This window comes from Vulpes lagopus, chromosome 5 (genome assembly GCF_018345385.1).
Source record: "Vulpes lagopus strain Blue_001 chromosome 5, ASM1834538v1, whole genome shotgun sequence".
Taxonomy (NCBI): domain Eukaryota; kingdom Metazoa; phylum Chordata; class Mammalia; order Carnivora; family Canidae; genus Vulpes; species Vulpes lagopus.
This window is the reverse complement of record NC_054828.1, coordinates 10,536,251-10,555,037: the sequence shown is the minus strand read 5'-3', so window position 1 is coordinate 10,555,037 and position 18,787 is coordinate 10,536,251. Positions and strand designations below refer to the sequence as shown.

Here is an 18,787-nt window from a genome sequence, read left to right as displayed (position 1 = left end):
CACAGAGCACAGGCTGGGATCAGAGCTCAAGCCTGGCTCCTTTGGTCCAGCTTTCTCCCACCCTTGTGTTTCTGTGGGCTGTGGGTTTAGTGGAAAGCCCGAGAACTAACTCCTAACCCTGAATGGGCTATTTGCCAGTTGAATGACCTTGGTTACAGTGTCTTGGGGAGCCTTAGATTTCACACAGGAATAGCAAACCGTGTTCGCAGGGTTTTATTGAGAGAATGAACCGAGTGAAATTCAGCACCTGACACAGTGCCTGGCCAAGGGGTGTTAAAGAAGTGTTGGTTCTCACTTCCACTTGAGATATGCAAACAGTTGAAAAGCATCTGTGCTTGAAAATTCTAACTCCTTGAACAAATAAGCCTATCCTTCTGAAAACAAAACGGTGTATATTATGACCTACGTTAAATGTGTCTTACTGGCCAATTAATCACAGTGGTTAAACATTTGCCTAAGGCTGTAAGAAGTCAAATAAGTAGGTCCTAAGGCAGGTAGGAAGAAAGGAATCATTCATTCTGAAGTTCTGCAAACTAAATGTGTGGGACATCCAGTGGGTGTGGGGTAGGGAGTGGGGGGAAGAGGCCCAGTGGATGCTCTCAGACATGGGCCTTGCCTTCACTGTGTATGGACTCTTTCCCTGAGAAAAGACCATTAGTGTGTGTGTGTGTGTGTGTGTGTGTGTGTGTGCGCGCGTGTGCACGTATGTCAGTGATTGTGGGTCTCAGCAGCTCAACTCACCCAGGCTCCCTGGGCAGAGTCTTGAGGAGAACCAGCTCATTCTCTGGGATCGGTCCATTTCCTAGGGTGCTGTGTGTGCCCAGGGGCCCCTAGGCCAGGGCAGTGTTTCACGGCCATTTGATGTGGCTGAAGGCCAGGGTAGGTGGGCTGGCCAGGGGGTGGGCTCCAGTGATCTAGGATGGGCTACTCTGCCCCTGTCTCTGGAGACAGATCAGGGGGTAGCAAGAGCCTTCTAAGGTCCTCATTCCTCTTGTGGTCAATGTCTTCCATTTCCCGTAGTTTCTGCAAAAGGCATCAGGGAAACTGGCTAGCAGGGTGGGAACTTGAGGAGCCACTGCTGATGTGAGAGGACTCCCAGACCTGGGCCAGACCTGGGCTGCAGCTGCCCTGTCCACTCACATTTGCTGCTGCGCACGTATGGTGGACCCACCCCCACCCCTTCCTGGCTGCTTCTCCTACCTGGGAGATCTCCGCAAGGATGATCCCTCGGTACTGTCTGCCCTGTCCCAGTGCCTCCATGCCAGCCAGGAATTCCTTCCTCTCCTGGATTTCCTTTACCACTAGACAGGGGGAGAAGGGCCATCAGTGTACAGGGCAGTGGGGGGCCAGCAGGTACCTGGGAGGGGTGGGGGAGAGGAAGCAGTTCTGTGGTCAGACAGTGTTTCTCATTCTGGCCGCGGGTTATGGACCCCTCCACACCCCCTATTCCAGCAGGAGTGGCCTATCAGTGGCTTACATTCTTCAAAGCGGTCCAGCTCTGGGGCTGGGTCCTTCTGTTGTACAGGAGGGGGCTTCCTTTTCCGTTCCTCTAAGTCCTTCCCAGTGGCAAAAATATTTTGGAGTCTTCGTTTCTCTTTCTCCAGATCTCCTGTAGGGCCCAGAAATGACCTAATGAAGGCAGGCAGGGCACCCCATTCATGGTCTGAGTTCTTATTTGGGCATGCTTGCACCAGGGTCCCTGGGCAACCCGGAGGGGGCTTCTGCAAACCGGGCACTTCTGGCCCTAGGAGCCTCCGAGCTTGTGTCAAGACAGGAAGGGGAAGGGCTAGAAGAACGAATGCCAGAACCCACACACTGCTCTGGTACAGAGTGAGGCTAAGAAAACTGCTTGCCTCTGGGTATAGAGGCTGCATGGGGCTGTCGGCAGGTCTGTGCCAAGAGTTCTATCGGACGCCAAGTAGGAAGGGGGACAGAGGCTCCGTGAAGTAGCCTGGCATGCAGAGGAGCTCTGGACTGGGGGGGCTTGTGACCTTAAGAGAGTAGTGGCTGTGAGACCTGACAGCCAAACATTCATCAGGGACTGGTTGACTCCAGTTAATCATTTGAGAGTTCTAAAAAAATACAAAAGGATCACCTGTTTTTTCCTGCAACCTGAACACCCCCAAGCTAGCAAGTGCCAAGGTTCAAGCACATTAGTATAAACAGCATGAGAATTTGATTAGACACCTGCTCACCTGCCCTGTGGGCTGCTTGCCCCACCCCTGGCCCCTTGGGGAAGGAGGTGGAAGAGGGGCTCTCTAGGCCCTCTCACTTACGGGGGGCTTGAGGCTTGAATGGCTCCCGGCTGTAGGCCCCATTGGCTTGGCACATGCTGGCAGGCCGGAGGTGGGGCCGGGCCGCCAGGATGGGAGGCAGGTAGATGGTTGAGGCTGTCTGTTTGGAAGGCAAGACCCTCTGGCTGGATGTCGGGCTGCACTGTAGGGGCAGAGTGTCTCCTCCTAGGGAAGGAAGGTTTGGGTGAGGGGCACCTACCTGTTTTTTTTTTTTTTTTAATTTATAAGAGTGATACCTGCCTGTTAAAACAAGTCAAACAGTATAGAGTCTTCCCTTCTCTCCTCCCATCCCCCACCCCCACTCACAATGAGCAATTGTTAGGATTTGGTGGTCTTGTTCCATAGTTTTTAATGTTAATACAAACATGTACAAAGATACATGGGTGTATATGACATTCGTGTTTCAAACACTGGATCATACTCTATTATATTCAGTAATAGACTCTTAACAATTTATCATGGACAACCTTCCAGATCACTCCATTTATATATAACTTATTTTTTAAAGCTATATACTAGTTCTTAGAATGGATACATTATTTATTTTATTCAACTAGTCTCCTAATTTCAGAAATTCAGCCTTTTTTCCCCTTCCCTTTTTTACTACTTCAAACAATGCTGCAATAAACATTCTTGTGCATCAAGCCTCTATACTGGTGCTTTTATTTCTATAGATGGATTCCTAAAACCTGCTTGGTACATAGGTGGGAAGGGATGGTTTGGATGGTATACACCAGTCCTGCCTACCAACCACGCCCACTGTCTTGGCCTGGATCTGGGGCTCCTCCTCCAGACCAGCTTGGCCTGGATCTGGGGCTCCTCCTCCAGACCAGCTCCTCCTATCTGGTTGGCTGATCCCTCCTCTCATTTGCCCCAAAGCCCATCTCAGAGCAGGCCCCACCTGTTGTTTTGATCTGGCTCCCATGTATCTGTTCTGTGTGTCCAACCTTCTGTCATCCACCCAGCAAATACATACTGAGCATCTGCTCTGTGCCAGGCCCAGGACACTGGGGGTAAAGTGGTAAGTAATACAAAGTCCTGCCCTCGTTGCACTTACATTTGGGGTTGGAGGGGTGTGGATGATGATTAAGTAAATTACATAGTTAGATTGTGACAGTACAGGGATGGAATGGAGTATGTCAGAGCAGGATTTACAATTTTAAATAGGGTAGGCAGGGAAGGACCTCACCAAAAATGGTGGTGCAGAGACTTTGGGGAAGAGCATTCCAGGCAGAAGGAACAGCTAGAGCAAAGGTTATGAGGTGATAATGTGCCTGGGGTGTCTGAGCAACAGCCAGGAAGCTAGGGTGCCAGCAATGGACTGAACAACGCAGGGGTATAGTGTGTGTAGAGGTCAGAGGTCAGGCACAGCAAGAGAAGTAGACAGCCTTGTAGGCCTTTGGAAAGACTGGCTTTTCCTTTGAGGTGGGAAGCCATCAGAGGATTTTGAGCAGGGAAGTTACATGATCCTTTGGCTGCTTGCCATTACTTCCCACTAACCCTCCCCTTCCCACAGCCTCTACCTAGAGCCACACCAAGGCTTTCCTATTCTTCCCTGAAGAGATGCTGTGCCTCCTAGAATGTCCCTCCTGCTCCCTCTACTCTCTGTTTCTGCCTGTCCAGTGCCGAGTGCTACCTCCCTCTATGGCCCATCCTTGGCAGATGATTAGGGCCCAAGTAATTCCAGGAGTTCAGATGGAGAGGCATTTGTGGCTTGCAACAGAATTCGAATGATGCCTCAAAACAAAAAGTAAATTTGGTTAAGAGGAGAAAAGGAGGGGGTTATAGAAGAAAGCTGACTCAACACCAACACTTGGAGGCAAGTTTTTTAAAAAAGATGATGAAGTGGAGGCCTGGGTTGGCACAATTGGTTAAGCATCTGACTCTTGGTTTTGGCTTAGGTTGTGATCTCAGGATCGTGGTTTGAGCCCCATGTCAGGCTCTGTGCTGAGCTTGGAGTCTGCTTGAGATTCTCTCCCTCTCCCTCTGCCCACCCTCATTCTCTCTAAAATAAATCTTTAAAAATCAATCAATCAATCAATCAATCAATCAAAAGAACACTCAGGAGAATAAAACTGTCAGCCAAACCAGTTACTTACCTTGGCTTCTCCACTAATGAAATCAGTCCTTCAGTAAATATCCAGCACTGGGCACTGGGGCTACTGTGGTGAACATGGCAGACATAATCCTTGGTCTCCAGAAATTTAAGTGGAATTTCTAGCACCTTCTTTTTGTAGTCATGCTGCAGGGGGCACTATGGGTTGCAGAGTGCAAAAATGGAGTGATGGGATTTGGATGTGCTAAGGCGCCAGGCTCTGACAGCTGAGTTGTCCTTGTCTGCAGTGAGGAAGATCTGACTCCCTACTGGGATGGCCCAGCCTGCCCCTGGCCACTGCTGGACATGCCATGCTGATATTTGCCTCTTTGGCTCTCCCTTCTCTTTGCTTCTGTGGCTGCTCAGGTGCCCTCTCTAATACATCCTTCTGCAAATAAGGCAATCACTTGTGGTGGACTCACTAGAGAAGATTCTGACATTCTCTCTCTCCAAGGCCGTTTCACAGGTCTCTGTTATGATCCATTAGATACCAACTCAGTTAAATCTCAGGGAGCATGGTAGTTTTCAAGATCTTAGCACCTTGCTATTGTGCCCATGAACTTCTACTTTTTGGTTTTCCTTCAAAATAACTAATATAGTGGGTGGTCAGGGTGAGCTGGAAAGCATCTGCAAAATCTTCCTGTGCTGGAATTCTGCCAATTGTCTTGCTTCTGCTAGCTAAACTGTGACAATAAAACTATGAGCAAGACCCACACACATACAGAGTCTTTTCCCCTGGAGAGCTCACGTGGTATGCGTGTAACAGGGAGGGACAGATTGCAGACATGACCACATGGAGACTATTTTGGCTGGGCAGGATCTCTCAATCAGGCTGTGATCTCTTGGAAGGTTGGCCAGAGACAGACTGTAAGAGACTTGTTGTTGTGCTAGGACCCATGCCATGGGAAGAAGCAAAAGGCCTAAAAGGTCAATTCTCCAGGAGCAAGGGTGAGAAATGCTATTCAATTTTTTTTTGCCTTTTAATTTTTAAAAAAGATTTATTTATTTCTAGAGAGAGAGAATGAGAGAGCCCACACACACAGAAGAAGGGGTAGGGGGGAGAGAATCTTTTAAGCTGACTCCCTGTTGAGCACGAGCTCTCATGGGCTTGATCTCACAGCCCATAAGATCATGACCTGAGCTGAAACCAAGAGTCGGATGCTCAGCCAACTGAGCCACCCCAAGCACCCCTTCTTTGGTTTTTAAAAATTAGGTCGTCTACCCCTTAACATGGAAGAGCATTAAAAGTGTGGTTCTGGGGCACCTGGGTAGCTCAGTGGTTGAATGTCTGCCTTGGGCTCAGGTTGTGATTCCAGGGTCCTGGGATCAAGTCCTGCATCGGGCTCCCCACAGGGAACCTGCTTCTCCCTCTGCCTATGTCTCTGCCTCTCTGTGTCTCTCATGAATAAATAAATACAAATCTTAAAAAAAAAAAAGTAGGGTCCTGAGTCCCTCAGCCCAGGAAGCCTCTGTGAACCACCTCTTACTTTTCATGGTGTCCATGATGTGGCGCTGTTGGAAGTTAGTCAGTTTGGATTCCTTCATCATCACTGCAAAGATAAAGTACCTTTATGAGGCCTCCTGGGCAGCAGGCAGAGCCCTTCATCTCACCCTATTCCAGTGTAAAACTGTATCACCTCATAGCCCCATTATGTACCTGAGTACTCCTTCTCTCCCTTTCCTGCTTCACTGTTTTTTTCTGGAGCACTTACTACTATCAACATTTTATATATTTTGCTTATTTATTGTCCCCTTTCTACCAGAATATTAGTTAGCTCCATGAGATGGCAGGAATTTTTGCTGTTTCCCCGTTTTTAAAAACTGTTATATCCCCAGCACTTAGAACAATGTCTAAAGCACATTACGTAGGTTTAAAACTTTCGTTGTTGAGTGAATGAATGAATACTCTCCATTCATTCATTTATTAAGCATTTACTAAGCATTTATTAAGCATGTGGCAGGGGCTGGAGCTACAGTTGTGAACCCAGACAGGCACAATTCCTGCCCTGGTGGAGTTCATGATCTAGAGGGGTTGAGGAAGATTAATCCAACGAGAGACAACTAAATGTCTGAGTACAGGTTGTGTTGTGCATTGAAGGAAAAGGTATGTGGTGGTGTGAAAGTGTGGAACCCTTGGTTCGACCCTGGTGGTGGCAGGTGGGGAGGAGATAGAGCGTCCCTGGGGAAATTGAAAGTGTGATCTAAGGAAGGCACAGGAGTCCATCACTTTAAAATTCTAATTTCTTTGACTTTGGGCCACTTGCAAGTTGTAGGATCCCTGAACCTTTGTGAACCCCACGCCTCTTCTCTGTAAAAGGACGATAGCCGTTGCTAAGCCACAGGTCCTGTAGGGGAGAACCGGCCTACAGGGGGTAACTGTCACTACCACTCTCGACACACTGACCTCTGAGCAGCTCGCAGGTCCCTGGGGTGTAAGTGGCCGGCTTGGGGCAGCGCCAGAACCCTGCTCCTTTGGTCACTGCCTCTATCCTTTCCTGGGAAGCCATGGGAGGGCTCTGGAGAGGGAATAACGCAAGGGCGCAACCCCTTGTCTCCCAGGTCTAATCTCCGCTCCCGCATCGCCCCGCCCCCGAACGCCCCCCAGTCTGGAGCGGGGGTGGAGCCACAGGAGAGTGTGACGTCGCCGTCAATGTCGCGGCAGTGCCTGATCCTTCCACCCCGAACAGATACACAGGCGGACCCCCCGCCCCCGCCCCGCCACGAACGGAGACTTCATCCTGGCCCGGCGCCTGCGGCAGGGAAGCCCTCTCTGGAGGAAGGGGGCGTCGGGATAGCCGCGGTCCGGTCAGTGCCCGTTGAGGGATACGCCAAAATTGAGACCTCACCGTGAAGAAAGCCCCCAGCTGGTGCCCCCGCCACAGAGAGCGGCCAGGCTCGGGGGACTGTAACCACGGCTCCGCCGCGGCCCGGCGCCTGGGCCCGGCACAAACTCGCGGACCTCCGCTAGCAGAGCTGCCACCCGCGGCTCTGGCTACCATGGTAACTGGCACACACCCCTCGGCGCGTGCGCACAGTGACGGCTCCGGCCGGTCCCCCGGAAGTGCTTGCCTCTGGGTCACGGCGCAGGCGCAGAATACGCGGGGCGCCGCGCGGGGCGCCGGTGAGCTGTTTGCGGGTCTCCGCGCGGGTGTTGGGTGCAGGTGCCGGTCGTGTCGGTGTGGGCGTCATGTCAGACAACGAGGACAAGTGAGTGCGCGAGCTGCGGGAGGGCCGGGTGAAGCGGGAGCCTGCGTCGGCGGAGGCTGCGGAGCCGGGCTCGAGGGGCAGTGTCTGAGGGGCCCGCGGGGCTGGACGGGGGGGAAGGGCGGGGAGCCCGGAGCCAAGGCCCAGCGGCGGTCCAGAGAGGAGCAGTGCTCAGCAGACTTCCAGCGAGCCGCTCTGTGTCTCGTAATGGGAGTATGAGGTGAATTAGGTATAGCCCCTGCTCACCGGGGCGCCCTTTCTAGAGGAGGGGACAAGCCCAGAGCAGATAGTACAGGGTCGTGTGAGAGTAGGCGATAGGAGTAACCTAGGGGACAGTCTAGCGAGACCTGGAGATGGTAAAGGTCTGGAGGCGATGCTGTAATCCCGGTGAGAGAACCTAGTGGCTTGGACTGGGGCGACACTAGTAGACGAGTAACAGGTGGTTTTGAATTCTGGATTGGTTTCGAAGCTAATGTGTGGGGTCAGAGGAGAATCACTTTTTTTAAAAAAAGATTTTATTTATTCATAGAGACAGAGGGAGAGAGGGGCAGAGACACAGGCAGAGGGAGAAGCAGGCTTCACACCGGAAGCCTGACGTGGGACTTGATCGCGGGTCTCCAGGATCACGCCCTGGGCTGCAGGTGGCGCTAAACCGCTGAGCCACCAGGGCTGCCCAAGGAGAATCACTTTTGAAGATAAAAATAATGGAGTCATCAGCATAAGTATATTAGTCAAAACTAAGAATCCGGTGAGATCACCAGGGAAATGTCTGTAGGGAAGAGATGGCTGGGGACCGAGTGTTAGAGCATCCCCGCTTTGAGCACTTGAGAGAAAAGAGGGGAAACCAGGAGAGGAGACCAAGATGGAACAGCCAGGGAGGTGGAGGAGCCCCAATAAAAAGGCGGCCTTGCAGGCACGTGAGGAGAGTGTATTGAGCGGCCGGGTGGGGGACTGGTCAAGGGTGCCAACTGATCAAATTAAATGAGAACAAGAATTGTCCACTGGATTTAGCAACATCGCAGTCACTAACGAACTTGAGAAGGGTGGTTTTGCTGGAACTGTGGAGGTGATGGTCTTCCTGGAGTGAGATTATGACAGAATGGGAAGCGAGGAATCAGAGATAGGGAAGATGGGCAGCTCTCATGAATTTTGCTCCCGAGAGGAGCATGGAACTAGGGCTCTGTGGGAGGTAAAAGAGAAGTAAATTTTGTTTTTTAAGACGGGGAAATAAGTACATGTTTGTACATTGATGGGAGTGATCCAGTGAGAGGGAAACAGTGATGATGAACGAATGAGTCCTAGCAAAATTTGGGGGCTAATGGGGTAAGGATGAAGGAGTAAAATGGAACAGAAGTTTGATTCACTCATTGAGTAGTTATTTATTGAGCCCTTTCTCCATATTGGATGAGACATAGATCTCTGCTTTCTTTGAGTCTAGTAAGTGATGCTTCAGCTAACTGATCTCTTCTTCTTGTACAGTTTTGATGGTGATGACTTTGATGATGTGGAGGAGGATGAAGGGCTAGGTGACTTGGAGAATGCTGAAGAGGTCAGTATTTAGCTGTGGGCTCCCTCCTTTGCACCCCAAGCTGCCAGGTAATCCAGTGGTGATAATTGCCTGAATGTATCTGCCTCCTGCTTGGTCAGGGCCCCTGCCGCAAGCGCCCCCAGTTAGAGTGAGCAGTGTTCCTGTCCTGGATAGTGGAAAAGTCCTACAGGGTAGGCCATAGCCTGTGGCTCTTGGGGCAATTGGTTTCCTGATGGGGGACATAGCACTATTCATTCAGCAAGCATGTATTGAATGTTTATTATGTACTGGGTGCCCTCTGGACAGGGTAAATGTAAGGAGCCAGGGGGAGTGTGACCTGTGATAAAGCTGGAGAGGTAAGAGCCCACATCAAGCAGGATTTTCTATCCTAAAGGCAACTGGAAGCCACCAACAAGTGTTGAGGCAGGGAGTGGCACAATCCAGTTTATACTTTAGAAAGGGCATTCTGGCCCCAGAGTGATGAGTGAGTTGGGGAGGAGCAGGAGTAAAAGATAGAGACCCTTAGGGTCTCTCCATCCAGGCGAGAGACTTGTGGTTTGGACTTGGGTGCTGGTAATGTAGGTGATGAGAAGATGAATGAAAGAGATATTTTGGTGGATTCGGTGTGGAGCTAAGAAAGTGGGAGATGACATAGGCAACCCCCAGGTTTCCAGCTTGTGTAATCAGGTGGATGGGTTGCTAACTTCATGCATGATGTAAGGCTTTTTATCCTGTGACTGATGGAGAAAGAAGTGCTTTATGGCTCCCAGAAAGGGAGTGATTCCTCAATTTTTTTAAGCTTGGAAGCCAAAACCCCCCTTTGGATTTTCTCTTTCTGCATGGCACACTCAGGTACCTATTCACTAGTCAGAAACCCCCTCCCCATCCTCCTGGTCTACCCCTCTTCTGTTGATTCTGCCTCCTATACATGGTCCAGCCCTGTTTCTCCATTCTTAGTGCTTCAGCCTGGTTTAGGTCTTCACCGCTTTTCACTCACTTTGTTACCGAAATGTGTTACTTGTTTTCCTGCCTTCAATCTCCCACCACTCTGCTTGACTTGCCATTCTGCTGCCAGAGTTGTCTGTCTTACCTGCCTACCTGATTGATTACTACTGATCTTCCTTCAGGGTCTGCTTTCTGCCCTTGCCCCCTGCAGAATATTCTCAACAGAGCATACGTAAGGATACGTTTAAAACTTAAGTCAAATTGTATCTCTCTTCTATTCAGAACCCTCATCCAAGTGGCTTCCCATCTCATACACAGTAAATGCCAAAAAGTAAGCAGTACAAGGTCCTCCAAGCTCTGGCCACCTGCTTTCTCTGTGACCTCATCTCTTCTTGCTGTCCCTGTCATACCAGGTCGATTCCTGCTCAGGATCTGTAATCACCCTGTTCCCTCTTACAGGAATACTTTTCCTGCAGATACACACATGACCTAATGCTCACTTCCTTCAGGCCTTTGTCCAAGTGTCCCCTCAGTGAGGCTTCCATGACCATCCTATCATCTATCTATTTATCTATCTATCTAATCTATCTATCTATCTATCTATTACTATTATTATTATTATTTTTTAAAGATTTTATTTATTTATTCATGAGAGACACACAGAGATATCTATATCTGCTGTTTTGTTTACTCTTGTCTCCTTTCCCGACTGAATTCTTTGAGAACAGAAATAGTTAGCTTGCTATCTTATTACCCGTTATGATGATTTTTGACACATGACAGATGCTTAACAAGTAATTGTTGAATGCATGTGAATATTTGTATTCCTGCCTTTACTTTGACTTTTTAGCTACTTGACCTATTAATTCAGTTTCCCTGTCTGAAAGGCAAGGAGTAAGTACTTTTAGAGTGCTTACTCCTTGCCTCCTGTTTAGAGAGATTTTTTTTATCTGTGCTCAAGGACTTCTTTGCACACAGCTAATGTTCTGGGACCACATCTACAGACTGCTTCTCTCTTCTGGATGAGGCAGCTGGCTCTGGAATCCCAATCGTGTTTCTTCTCTTTCACTAGACTCAAAGTCTGAGACTTTGGCCAAGTTAGCTCACCTCTGAGCGTCTAAAATAGGCACTGTAACCCCTACCACATAATGTTATTGGTAATGAAGACTAACCAAGGAGGCAACACTAACTGCAGTGGCACAAGCCCTGGCACATAATAAGTGATAATGTTAGCAGTGATTGTCATCATTGTCATTATCATCCTCCCCCCGCTCAACCCAGAATATACTCCCTGAAGCTTTCCTTTTTTTCTGTCTTGGTGCCCAGGAGGGCCAGGAGAACGTTGAGATCCTTCCCTCTGGAGAGCGACCACAGGCCAACCAGAAGCGAATCACCACACCATATATGACCAAGTATGAGCGAGCCCGCGTACTCGGCACCCGTGCCCTTCAGATCGCGTGAGTGTATGCCCCTTCATGATCTTTTCCATCGGTCAGGCCATAGGGAGCTTCCGAGCTGTTGATGCAGTGGGCACCTGAAAACACTATCCCTGCTCACATATGCTAAACTAGGCTGTTGGCTGTGTCTGTGTATCTGGCACTATACTAGAGTCCTGCCCTCAGGGAGTTTGTGAGCCAATGGGAGAAATAGAACTTGCATGTGAGAAGCCAAGTAACAGTATAGTAGAAACATAAAAATACAGAACTTGAGTGCCTGTCAGGTTAGTGAAACAAAACAAAGAAAAAAAAAGTGTGAATTGATGGAACTGTAGATCCTTGTGGACTGGTTAATCTGGGGTGCTGTGGCATCAGCTGTCTGGCTTAAGGTGGTTCTTGACCCCAGGTGGACTGTGGGGGGGCCCTCCATGCAGAGGCCAGGCTAGATATGCGAAGGAACAGAGCAGCCTTTCTTCTCTTACAAGTTGGAGCCAGGTAAACAATAATGAGATTCAGGAACTAGCCAGTAGACAGGTGGAGATCAAAATATCCGATGGTTGTGTATTCATCCTGTCACCATAGGCAGTGCAGGCATCCAGAGGCTGTGTCTGCAGGGGCAAGCCTGCCTGCCAAGGTTGTGGGTTGAACAGACCTGAAAACACCCTCTCTTGTAGGCAGGTGGCTTTGGGAAAGCAGGGACTTTGAACACTGGATTATAGATAGCTGCTTTTTCTCCCAGACTTCCCTCTTGGGAGTTATTCCTCCTTCCTAAGGAGGAGTGAGTCAGGGGACAGAGAGAGGGCAGATGTGTTACTGGTTACTCTAATAGAATGTCTTCCCCAGGGAAACATAGGCTGAGGAAATGAACCTGAACCTCCAACCCAAACATCTTATAAGCTAGTGTGGGAAATAGTGGGTGTCTGGAGGGATGGGTGCTTCAAGTAGGGAATAGTGGAAAATTGGCTAGAAAGAAAAGCTGGGGTCAGCTTTGTGGAGTCCTGCATGCCGGAGGAGTTTCTAATCTGTGTTCCCTTCTGTGTTTTCAAACAGCATTGGGCTTTATCCCCTCTAGTCCTAGAGGGTTAAAGATGACCACTGTATCCACTTTGAACAGGGTTTTATGGGTTGGCAACGCTGTTTCTCACCTTCAAAGTAGTAGACCTCTCTCTAGCCTGATTTGTACTCCTGGCTGGTCTGGATAGAATTAGAGCTGCACTCACTATGATAATTCTGATAATCACTGAGTCAGGATCCTCTGGATCTGTACCATCAATTATGGTAGCCAGTAGCTACATGTGGCCATTTAATTAAAATTAAATGAAACTAAAAGTTCAGTTTTTCAGCCTAATAGCCACATTTCAGGTGCTCAGTAGTCACATGTGGCTAGGGACTCCATAACGGAGAGTGCAGATAGAGGACATTTCCATTATCGCAGAACATTCCAGTGAGCAGCTCTTGTCCAGGCTAAAAGTGATCCAGCAGAAAGAATAACTTACAAATTATTTTTCAAACAAGTAGAATGATTGTATGCAAGCTTAAAGTCTTTTAGCATTGAGTGAGGTACTGTGCTTGCACCTGTTGGGGAGGTGAAGCTGATTACAGATGGCCCCAGGCGTCCAGGTGTTTGCCATCTGCTGGGGTCTCACAAATAACCAGAACCCATGGCAGATGGGCACCGTGCTTTACGAAAGGCACAAGGAAGGAGAGAATGGAGTCATTATAGGGGTGACTGGAAGAGCCTCAAGAGAAGATGAGGAAAGGCAGGTGTTTTTTGTTTTTTTTTTTAAGATTTATTTTTAAAGATTTTATTTATTTATTCATGAGACACACACACACACACACACACACACACACACACACACACAGAGGCAGAGACACAGGCAGAGGGAGAAGCAGGCTCCATGCAGGGAGCCCGATGTGGGACTCGATCCCGGGTCTCCAGGATCACGCCCTGGGCTGAAGGCAGGCGCCAAACCGCTGAGCCACCCAGAGAGCCCCAGGTGATTTTGAGGGTATCTCAGGTGCCAGAGACAGTTCAAGGAAAGGTAGGCAAGCATGGATTGTGGTAGGGGAATGGAAGTAGCTGCGGGCACAAGGCTGGAAAGATGTCACCAGTGCCTTGAGTGACAACTTCAGAAGATCAGCATGTATTTGGTGGACCTTGTGGGACACTTAAAAGTTGGGAGGCAGACATTCAGTACACTACCAAGTCCCAGCGTCCTTTGCTTTGGGAGAAAAGCTTGGTTCAACTTAGTTGGGGCTATTGTGCTCCTTCCAGTTAAGGGTCAGGGTGCTGTCTGGTAGTTCCCCGCTTGCTGTAAGCCAGGGATGTATCTTGTCACCAAATACCAGACTGAACAGACATTTTTTGGATTTTTTTGAAATCTCACTCTGGTTCATTTAGCACCACCTGGCGGCAGATGTTTACCACAGCCATTTCCTGAGGATCACGGCCAAGTTTGGGGGGGGGGGTCCCTGGTGCAAAACAAAATACCTAAGGGCACACTCATAATTCACACATTATATGCACAAGGCTGGATGGATGAACTCGAATTTTTGTTGTCTTGAAAGAAATGTGTAAAAAGAAATGTGTTGTCTCGAAAGAAAGGTGTATTCAGATCAGGAAAAACATTTCCCTACATTCTGTAAAGCTTTTAATTTGGGGAAAATTTAAATACTTGAGAGGGGATATAGGGAAAGTTAAACATTTGGTCTCTGCCTCTGGGAAATTTTCAGGCTTTTAGGAGTAACAAATCAAAATAATAAAATTAGTTAATTATATTGGGTGATCTGGTGGCTCTCAGACTAGCTATGATTAGAATCACCTGGTAAGCTTTGCAAATGCAGGTTATCAGGCTTCTTCACTAGAATTTCTATTCTGAGGGTCTGGAGCAGGACCTGAGAGCCTATATTTTTAGCATGGTTCCCTGGTAATTCTGATGATTGTTGGTTTTGGGATCCATTAATGTGAACTTGTGCTGAAGTCATGAATGGTGGCTTCCTAGAGGAGGTTGGCCTAGAATTGGTGTTTCTCCCGTTAATTTTGAGAGCCTCTGCTGTGGGCTGAGCGTTATGTTTGGGCATGTGGTCCCAGGTCACCAGATGCTCATGGTCTAAAGCAGAAGACTTCAAATAAGCAGCTACAGTACAGTGGGATTGAGTAGCTTATGTGAACTACATCAGCATGCTGAGCATTGCCAGGGATTTCCAGAGCAGATAATTGCCAGAGTAGGGAAATTTGAGCCTCTCCCAGGTTTGTAGAGTGAGGAAGAGTTTATAAGAGGATGCAGAGGGGAGCCAGCAGGGTGTGTCCAGGGAACCATGGGAGTTTGGTATGGCGGAAAAGTGGGATAAGTACAAGCAAGTAGCTACTAGAAAGGTGAGCAGACTGGGTTCTGTCTGATGGTTGTGGGGTGTCATGGAGGGGCTGTAAGGAGGTGAGCACCTATTGGCAGGGCCTGTGTGGAGGCTGGAAGAGCGGGACCCTGAGGGGTGTTGCCTGGATAAAGAAGGAAAATGAGCTGCCTGGGCCCTGAGGCAGGCCTGAGGAGTTGGGTTTGAGCTAGCCTTTGCATGGCTGTTCCTTTGTGCTGGAATACTCTGCTGTGGGTGCCGCTCGGGAGTCTGGAAGGCCCTTGGCAAGGGAGCTGACGAGAAGAATGTCATATGGGCCAGTGATGAAAGCCTACGTGTCCTGTTCACAGAACCTTTCTTTCTTTTTCTTTTCTTTTCTTTTTTTTTTTTTTAAGATTTTATTGATTTATTCATGACACAGAGAGGGAGAGAGAGAGAGAGGCAGGCAGAGACACAGGCGGAGGGAGAAGCAGGCTCCATGCAGGGAGCCTGACATGGGACTCGATACGAGGACTCCAGGATCAGGCCCTGGGCTGAAGGCGGAGCTAAACCGCTGAGCCACCCGGGCTGCCCCACAGAACCTTTCTTAAGTTTATGGATCTTTAGCTTACTAATGGGAAATGTTCCAGCATAGTGGGTAGGAGCATGTGGGATTCCAATCTTGGCTCTGCTGCTTACTGGCTGTGTGAGCTTGGGCAAATCACTGATGTCTCTCTACCTTAGTTTCCTGTAATGAAAATTAGAGCAATTACCTCAAATGAGATCATCTATGTAAAGAGTTGAGAACAGCATATGGTACTAAGTTAGCCAGTAGTGTTTTAGTGTCATTGTATGCAAGTCAGTGCTTTTTGTTTCCCATCTTTGAGTGAGGATACTGAGATTGGGAGAGAAATTCAGGGTCTCTGGAGGCAGAATTTAAATCCAGTCTCCTGGCCCCCGCCTGGTTGTAGTCACTGTGGCAATGCCTTTGAGCCCCTTCCCACCCCCACACTGGCCTGCCCACCTCTAAGGTGACCTTTCTCCAAGGGCTGGGGTGCTGATCTGATCCTGTTTGTGAAGTGAGCCCCCTGCCTTCCTGCTGGGCCATTCTTTCCCAACATGTGTCCCTGTACCTACAGGATGTGTGCCCCTGTGATGGTGGAGCTGGAGGGGGAGACAGATCCCTTGCTCATCGCCATGAAAGAGCTCAAGTAAGTCGCCCTGACTATGGTTCACTGCTTCACAGCCCTGGGAGGCATCCCTTGGGTTCTCTGCTGCACATCCCCACCTGCACATCCCTGGCTGGGAAGATGTGATTCTTGTTCCTGTAGGTCCTTAGTTCAGGAATCAGCCCATGAGGAAGAGGGGCAGGAGGGGACAGGCAAAGAGGGGCAGGAGGGGACAGGCAAAGAGGGACAGGCTTTAATGAGACATGATCCTCTCCTGTGAAAATCTCCCTCTTCCTGCTGCACTTGGCTTTACCAGTATCCTTTCATGCTTCCTCTTTCTCCCTTCAGCCATAGGATGGCAGAGCCTTTCCAGACCCATTTTCCCACACTCAGGGATGCAGGAACTTCCGTTCTTCCCTCCCTCCCTCCCTCCCTTTCTCCCTCCCTCCCTTCCTTTCTTCCCACCCTTCCTCCCTATTTATTTATTTGTTTGTTTGTTTATTAGAAGGAGAGAGAGCATGGAGAGGGAGAGGGAGGAGCAGACTCTCCACTGAGCAGGGAGCCCTACGTGGGGCTCAATCCTAGGACCCTGGGATCATAACCTGAGCCAAAGACAGACGCTTAACTCATTGAGCCACTCAGGAACTTTCTTTTTTATTGTAATTTCTCTTCTACAAAGTACACTCATAGTCCCAAAGGATGCTGCTTAGACTTCTCTTTCCTTGCATTCTGCACACAGTCTGTCCTGTCTGCTGTAGAGCTGTGGTCACCAACCCTCATATACTTGTGACTTCTCCCTGCCACAGGGCCCGAAAGATCCCCATCATCATTCGTCGCTACCTGCCAGATGGGAGCTATGAAGACTGGGGGGTAGACGAGCTCATCATCACCGACTGAGCTGGAATCATCTTCCTGACTGTGCCTCATCCTAGTTTCTATTTTCACATTCTTTATACTTGTAAATAATAAACTGTTCAACCTTTCACCCCACTTTGCCTCCACCTCTCTGTGATGCCCACTTGCTCTTTCCTGGTTACTGCCCTGCTGCCTGGCAGGTGCACCCATTCCTGTGGTCCTATGACTGTGAGCGCTAGGGAGCACTAGGGGCCTTACTCCTTGTGGATCCCCCGCATCCCTCCCTCCATCTCCCTGTTCACCAGTGCAAAGGCTGCTGCAGGGAGACACCTCAGCTGCCTTCCTAGCAGACAGACAAGCCTTTGTGCCCAGGGAGCTGGTTGCCACGGAAACCCCCAATTTCCTTTCCAGTGGGGACTGGCTGCAGGGGCTTCTCCCTTCTCAGGAGTATCACAGAGCAGGTCTCATCAAGCCACCCATTGTTTCCTGAGGACCTGCCTCGAGCCTCTTATCGTGGGCTCGGATCCCCTTTCAGGAGCTAGTGCCCCAGCAGGAAGCTTGGGGATGCAGTGATCTCCCGCCCTCCCCAGGCAGAGCCCTGCTGGGCAAGGCAGCCGCTGGAGCAAGGACTGAACACCTGCCCACCCTGGTCCCCACTCTGTCCACTCCTCAGGCCGCTTTCCTACATGGCCTTCTGGTCTGCCACGCCCATCCCCTGCCCTTCCTCCACCTCTGCAAGATGTCCTTTCCCTTCTGTGTAGGGCCCGTGTTCCTCCAAGGCCTTGACTGGGATGATGGCAGGCAGGGAAGCAAGGCTCCTAGATTCCAGGTGTGACATGAAGTTGAGACTGGTGCTTGCCTTCCTCTGCCCTAGGTTCTGGGTCCTGCTGTCTTCACCTTGCCTTACCCAACCTGCAGTAAGACCAATCCCATTGCTTCCTTCCTCCCTTGAGGGGATAGAGATTGGGTGTATACTGACACCGACAGAGATAGAGGGGAAGCTGGCTCCCTGAATATTCTAGTCTTGACCTCCATTCTGCTGCCGGTTCCCCTTCCAAGAAGAAGAGGAGTGGGCTTGCCTGATCTCTGCAAGAGGCAGGGCCTCCGGGGTGGGTGCACTGTGGAGAGTGGGAGTGACGAGCGCCCCCAGGAGTGTATGTCTCTCTGGAGAAGGGTTAATCCAGGGAGCAGTGGACTCTGCACCCCCTTCCTCCCTCCTCCAAGCCTGTGGAGTCCTTTAATCAAGTAGGGTGCTGAAATTCCAGCTCTGAAATGCCGCCTTTGTGCTGGCGTCCAGGCGGCCGCCCCGGAGTGCGGGGTCACTTTCTCGGCCCCGATTCTCTAAATGGTCTCTTTGTTCCTGCTGGGCCGCTCAGTATCAGATGTGATTAAAGGGAGATGGGGTTTGGGCGGGGGAAGAGAGAAGGGGCTGAGAGAGGGAGTAGGGGGTTAACCCTTAGGGGATAGGGTGTAGGGGAGATGGGAAAAAGGGTGGCTTTTCTCCTGTCTCCTCCTTCTCTTTCATGGAGTTGGTCCCTTGCTGCTCAGCTGGCCAGGCCTGGGCATAACCTCTTCAGTTCTCTCCAGAAACATCCCGCCCCATCCCTCCGCACATGGAGCCACTGCCTTACTGAGGCCCAAGCACATCCAGAACCTTAGGTCTAAGGGTGAACACAAGCCAGGTCTTCCGACTTCTCCAAGGTCATTCGTCCTCTGGGGCCATTTTGCCTCCTCCTCCTCCATATCCCCAGTGACTTCCTAGTCCATCTTTATCTCTTGAGAGGCAGGGTCCTGGAGGTGGTGGTTTCATCTCAATGTTGCCCCTCCCTTCTGCCCTGCTGGCCCTGTGTCCACAGCCCTGCTGAGAACAGAAGCGGTGAACACCTGAAAATGGATAAACAAACAGCCTGCTTTTCAATAGGAGGGAA

At 49.9% G+C, this 18,787-nt stretch overlaps 2 protein-coding genes across 2 annotated transcripts; one reads left to right on the top strand and one right to left on the bottom strand.

The window, feature by feature from the left end:
* Nucleotides 1-197: 197 nt before the first annotated feature.
* Nucleotides 198-7,443, bottom strand: C5H22orf23 (chromosome 5 C22orf23 homolog). Its single transcript, XM_041754439.1, has 7 exons — nucleotides 7,236-7,443; nucleotides 6,794-6,905; nucleotides 5,877-5,939; nucleotides 2,277-2,459; nucleotides 1,478-1,609; nucleotides 1,201-1,301; nucleotides 198-1,023 (listed from the first exon to the last, which is right to left on the bottom strand). The coding sequence occupies exons 1-7, from the start codon at nucleotides 7,386-7,388 to the stop codon at nucleotides 925-927; spliced, it is 843 nt and encodes a 280-aa protein (XP_041610373.1). The 5' UTR covers nucleotides 7,389-7,443; the 3' UTR covers nucleotides 198-924.
* On the top strand, nucleotides 7,442-16,994 carry POLR2F (RNA polymerase II, I and III subunit F). The gene is made up of 5 exons (XM_041754440.1): nucleotides 7,442-7,596; nucleotides 9,073-9,142; nucleotides 11,393-11,523; nucleotides 15,975-16,046; nucleotides 16,811-16,994. The coding sequence occupies exons 1-5, from the start codon at nucleotides 7,577-7,579 to the stop codon at nucleotides 16,899-16,901; spliced, it is 384 nt and encodes a 127-aa protein (XP_041610374.1). The 5' UTR covers nucleotides 7,442-7,576; the 3' UTR covers nucleotides 16,902-16,994.
* The last annotated feature ends 1,793 nt before the right edge of the window (nucleotides 16,995-18,787 follow it).

What these genes read in the sequence shown, in the direction of transcription:
- C5H22orf23 (XM_041754439.1), bottom strand. Translation starts at nt 7,388, where the DNA reads ATGGTAGCCAGAGCCGCGGGTGGCAGCTCTGCTAGCGGAGGTCCGCGA. An exon ending in AGCTGGGGGCTTTCTTCACG is followed by an intron (nt 6,906 to 7,235) that starts GTGAGGTCTCAA and finishes TTCCCTCTCCAG; the next exon opens with AGCCCTCCCATGGCTTCCCA. An exon ending in CATCATGGACACCATGAAAA is followed by an intron (nt 2,460 to 5,876) that starts GTAAGAGGTGGT and finishes TTCCTTCCCTAG; the next exon opens with GAGGAGACACTCTGCCCCTA.
- POLR2F (XM_041754440.1), top strand. Translation starts at nt 7,577, where the DNA reads ATGTCAGACAACGAGGACAA. An exon ending in ACCCGTGCCCTTCAGATCGC is followed by an intron (nt 11,524 to 15,974) that starts GTGAGTGTATGC and finishes CTGTACCTACAG; the next exon opens with GATGTGTGCCCCTGTGATGG. An exon ending in ATCGCCATGAAAGAGCTCAA is followed by an intron (nt 16,047 to 16,810) that starts GTAAGTCGCCCT and finishes TCCCTGCCACAG; the next exon opens with GGCCCGAAAGATCCCCATCA.